This window comes from Gastrolobium bilobum, unplaced genomic scaffold (genome assembly GCF_033153095.1).
Source record: "Gastrolobium bilobum isolate Gb01-03AN ecotype WA unplaced genomic scaffold, APGP_CSIRO_Gbil_v1 utg20188, whole genome shotgun sequence".
NCBI lineage: Eukaryota > Viridiplantae > Streptophyta > Magnoliopsida > Fabales > Fabaceae > Gastrolobium > Gastrolobium bilobum.
In genome coordinates this window covers 21427-26703 of record NW_026899983.1, presented here as the reverse complement: position 1 = coordinate 26703, position 5277 = coordinate 21427, and the positions used below count along the sequence as shown (strand labels likewise).

Here is a 5277-nt window from a genome sequence, read left to right as displayed (position 1 = left end):
ATTCCATGGAAGGCTACACTACAGAGGATAACCCAACATTTCCTCTCCTTAACCTCAGACCCTGTCCGAGAGGTATACACCTTGAACAAGTAGGGAAAGAGGGAGACGATGCACGAAATGCCGATATACGTGCATACCAGCTCGAAACCCTGAATGAAGGCCCAAGAATTAGGGTGGAGTTGGGTCGGAGCGATGCCAAGGCGCTTCAACATAGCCATCTGGAACTCGAAAAGGGAGAATCGAATTCCCACCTTGGTAATTAAATCTCGGTAGCAGAAGAAAAATGGGGCTCGTCCTTAGCCGGCTCTACACACACTGGCTCGTCTTCATCCATAGGAATAAGATCCACCCGACAGTGTTCCCAACAGGGAGCTCAGCGATTTCCGCTGCCGACATACGGGATCGTATATTGAGAAATGCCAATAAGACCCAGGAGTATTCATCATGATCCTCGGCCAAGGCTTTGCCATCGATGACCTGGAACAAGAAAACTCAAGTCAGCATAAGAAGTAGATACATCCAAGCTCCTTGAATCCAAGCTAAGCTCTAAAGGGTCAAATTCAGTAAAAGATAAGTTAAAAGACTAGTCCGTAATTTCATTGGATGAACCAGATCCCAGCTAAACAGGAACCCAAAACTGGAATATTTAAAGGAGTTGTCTCTTCCATTCTCACCGCCAAAGGGCTAATAGACCTGCCTAAGGTCACGGACTACGACGAAGCTGACCCCGGCCAGTGAGGAAGCATGACCTCGGCCATGAGGCCAATTTGGCCGAGGTACTGAAGCTTGCAAAGACTTTCCTCAGCTTGATGACGCGGGTCAACCTTGTCCTTGTTCAGAGGAGACGAATCGCCTTTTACTTCCTCTGCCATAGTAACCACGAAGGAGCAACTGTAGTTTCTGCTCTTCGGTACAATCAACTTCGTAAAACCAATACTTTATCCCGGAGGGCATTTTAGAAAGACCGCTTCTAGAGCCTCACCTCGAACATCATCACCTCGGTTGGGTTCCATACCAATACCTTGATGACAGCTATTCACCTAAGACAAGGAAGTCACTCCCTTTTTTTACAGGCCCACTAATGATGGATTTCCTCTACTATTCCTAGTTCAAAGGGAAGGGGAAGGGGCTAATAAACCCAAAAGCCCTAATCCTTGAAAAATCATCAAGAATACTTTGAGTCCCTCAAATCATTAGAAAAAAACAAAAATAAACTTCCAAATGAAACAACTAGTAGACAATACAAAAGGGAAGTGAGTGTTTGAGAACACCTGTTTTGGGGGAAGACAATAACAACCGTAGAAGAACTGATGGCCAAGTTTCAAGCAAGAACACCTGTTTTTAGATAATAATTTATCTGAGTAATTATGTAAAGGAGTATTGTAAATCAATCCAAAGTAAGAAGTGAGGATCATAAGGTGAGTGCACTCTAGCTACAATGTTTTCTCACATTTACAAAAATCAATCTTTGTTCTTTTTCTTATAAACAAAAATTGAAAAATACGTTTTACTTTTAATTCTTATTATTCTCAAATCCACAACAATTTTCACACACATATTTGAACTCTTCAGTCTTAAAAAGAACAATTATTGATATACGATCACAATCCCTGTGGAGACGAACTTTTCTTATCATTATATTACTTGTGCGATCGGTACACTTGCCGGCGAGCATCAAGTTTTTGGCGCCGTTGCCGGAGATTGGCGTTTCTTATATCAGTTAATTTTGATTTTTAAGATTGGATTTTTTTTATTTTTTTTATTTTTGATTTTTGTGGGATATTTGAACAGTGCTACTAATCTCTTTTCTGAGTTGTATGCGAGGTAAATTACCAGAATTTCCACTTGACTTGGAGATTACAAAAACAGAAAAGAGAAACAGAAAACTTGCTCGGAAGAAGCTTTCATTCAACGAGTTAGGAATTCTGTCTGAAGAAGCACACACCATGGCAGAAAATAATGAAGTAGACAATCCACTCATGGATACCATTCTGACTCCATCATTCAACAGGCCCAATTCGAGTATTATTCATCCTGAAGTTGGCAACAATAATTGGGAGCTCAAGTCTGCTAATATTCAATTGGTGGAGAGAGCTCAGTTTGGTGGAGAGATGATGAAGACCCTCATCGGTTCATAGACAGATTTCTGATGATCTGTGACTCGACTAAACATCCTCAGGTTTCCAATGACGCAGTCCAGCTGAGAATGTTTCCTTTTGCTATTAAAGGAAAGGCTTTGAATGGTTGGAAAGGTAGCCTGCGATAAGTATTCCCTCATGGGAAAATTTATCAAACAAGTTCTTTGCTGAGTTCTTCTCGATGGAAAGATACAATCAGATGGTGAATGACATCACCAATTTCACTCAAGCTGAGGGTGAAACTATATGTGCAGCATGGAACCGATTTAAAGATATAATGAGGAGATGTCGTCATTATCCCGTGACCAATGGTGATCAGGTCCGAATCTTCTTTAACGGTTGCAAACCTGAAATCCGGATGGTGCTGAATGGTGCAGCAGGTGGAAGTATTAAATCAATGAGAACAAATGAGACTCTTGAGTTGATTGAAAGAATGGCTGCCAACGAAAATGAAGGGTTGACAGCCAAGCCTAAGAGAGGTATTATTCACTTAGACAACAATGATGCGGTATTGGCTGAAAATAAATTGTTATCACAACAAAAGGCGAATTTGACATCGAGGCTTGATAAGATGCAGCTCTCTAGTGTCCAAGCTCAAGCTGCTTCAGTTGTTTGCGAGTACTGCAAGGACAATCATGAATCTAATGAATGTCCTTCCTTGTTATCTGCCGATCCTTCCCAACAAGTGCATGTAAATGGCGTGTGGTATGATCAGAGACCCCCACCACAAAATGTTCCAAGGAATCAGAATTTTCCTTCTGGAAACAATAACTTCCAAAGGAGGGTGCAGGGTACTGATCTTGATTTCAAGTCCAATAATTATTTACAACCACCACCAGTTCAGCCTATGGAACCTTCTGATTTAGAGAAGCTAGTGGGACAGATGGCCCAACATTCTAATGCTTTTATGGAAGAGACTCGGGCAAACACCAGGAATACACAGGCTTCTATCAGAAATTTGGAGAATCAAATTGGCCAGATAGCTAAACAAATGGCTAAAAGAGCTCCAGGCACTTTTCCTAGCAATACAGTTACTAATCCAAGGAGGATTGTATGGCTATCACTACTAGAAGTGGTAAAGTGGTAGCAGCTCCAACAAAGCCAAACACAAATGTGGAAGCTAATGAAAAGGTTAAGGAGCCAGAAAAAGAGGTGGTGATTCCTTCTGATGTTGAGAAACCTGTTCAGAAAGGTAAAGAAGAGGAGCTACCAATTATTGCTGAAAAGAAAAAATTTGAGCTGAATCCGGAATATGTGAGAGCTATGGCACCTTATCCAGAACGATTCAAGAAAGATGCTCAAAAGCAGCAATATGCAAGATTTCTTGATATCTTCAAGAAGTTGCATGTAAACATACCTTTTATTAAAGCTTTGGCTAACATGCCCAATTATGCCAAGTTTATGAAGGACTTGTTATCAAGAAAACATAAGCTACAAGAATGCCAGACGGTGACACTCACTGAGGAGTGTAGTGCTATTATTACAAAGAAGTTCCCGCCTAAGCGTCATGATTCAGGGAGATTCAACATTCCAATTGCTATTGGTGATACTGATGTCGGCAAAGCCTTGTGTGATCTTGGGGCAAGCATAAATCTGATGCCCTTGTCCGTGTATAAATCGTTGGGGATATCTGAGCTTAAACCTACTAAGGTTTCCTTGCAACTCGCTGACAAATCTTTTAGGAAACCTAGTGGTATAATTGAAGATGTTCTTGTGAAAGTGGACAAGTTCATCTTTCCGGCAGATTTTATGGTGTTGGACATGAAAGGGGGAACTGAGATGCCTCTTTCACTGGGTAGACCTTTCTTGGCCACTGCTCGGGCCATGATTGATGTTGAGAACAGAAAGCTTGAGTTAAGGATGAATGATGAGACCATCACCATCAACGTTTTTGACTCTATGAAACAATCTTCTGACAATCTTTGTTTTAAACTTGATGTTTTAGAGCAGGTGGGGAAAGAAGAAAAATCTTCTAGTCAAGAGATTGATGAAGAACTTGAGGCGCATGAGAGTGTTCCTGTTAAGAAAGGAAAGAATGTAGCGTTTGAAGTTCTTAAAGAAAAGAATGATTCTGACAAAGAAGATGGTGCCCCAAAAATAGAGTTGAAGGAGCTTCCTGAAACTCTGCAATATACCTTCTTGGGTAATAAGGAGGCGGTGATTGAAGTATTGAAGGAACATGAGACTGCCATAGGGTGGTCTATTTCTGATTTGAAAGATAAAGATCCCTCTTCCTGTACCCACAAAATTCTTAATAAGGATGATGACAAAAATATGAGGAAACCTCAAGGGAGGTATCATTCTACAATGAAGAAGGTAATGAGAAAAGAAGTGGTGAAACTCTTTGATACTGGTTGGAGGATGTGTGCGGATCACCGGAAGTTGAAGGCCACAAAAAGGAGAATCTTTGACAAGAGACACCGAGACTCTATCTCTCAGAAAAACCAATACTTCAAAGAGTTCCTCACATGGCTTCATGGTTTGAACGAAATCTGGGAATAATGGTCTCATGCACCAAGGCATCCAGTACCACCAGATCTTCCATTTGCTGAGTCATCCCATGCTGCTAAGGGGGATGACATAGAGGATTGATTAAATCTCCTTGCTGTCGGAGATTTAATGTATATTAATTTATTTTTCTTTTTAGTACGTTGCTGTTTTATCATGACCATAGGTTATTGTTAGGGTCACTTTGTTGTTTTAAGTTGGTATATTTCCCAAACATTCTGATGCTTTATTGTGTGCATTATAGTTTATCCTATATGTCACAGTTTGTTCCATGGTGCAGGTTTATCATCCATCTTTTGGTTTGACTATTGCTAGGCACAACAATTCTTTAAATCTAGGAATGGTGGGCTTTTGGAAAGCACCTTGGAACTGCACTTCTTTTATCAGGGGAGATATTCTAAACTCTTTTATTGTCTTTATTTTATTTTAGTTAGTATTTTGTGTTGCTCTTTATTTTTATCTTGAAAAAAAAATATTGATCTGTTTTTCAAGCAATTCTCAGGTTTGAATGTGCTTTTCTAGTTAATGTGCTTGACTGAATTTCTGAAAATATGTTGTATGACATTCTGGCATGACATTGCATAGGTATAATTGGATTACATGATTGCTCGTTTGTCTGAACTGATGTTGT

The 5277-nt window shown here is 40.2% G+C and overlaps 1 protein-coding gene and 1 non-coding gene across 2 annotated transcripts; one reads left to right on the top strand and one right to left on the bottom strand.

Moving 5' to 3' along the window:
* The first annotated feature begins 2319 nt into the window (after positions 1-2319).
* Positions 2320-4640, top strand: LOC133294627 (uncharacterized). Its single transcript, XM_061493331.1, has 4 exons — positions 2320-3148; positions 3229-3606; positions 3655-3933; positions 4240-4640. The coding sequence occupies exons 1-4, from the start codon at positions 2320-2322 to the stop codon at positions 4638-4640; spliced, it is 1887 nt and encodes a 628-aa protein (XP_061349315.1).
* Positions 2338-2441, bottom strand: LOC133294629 (small nucleolar RNA R71). Its single transcript, XR_009749235.1, has one exon. It is a non-coding gene; the product is annotated as a small nucleolar RNA R71 (small nucleolar RNA).
* Positions 4641-5277: the final 637 nt, after the last annotated feature.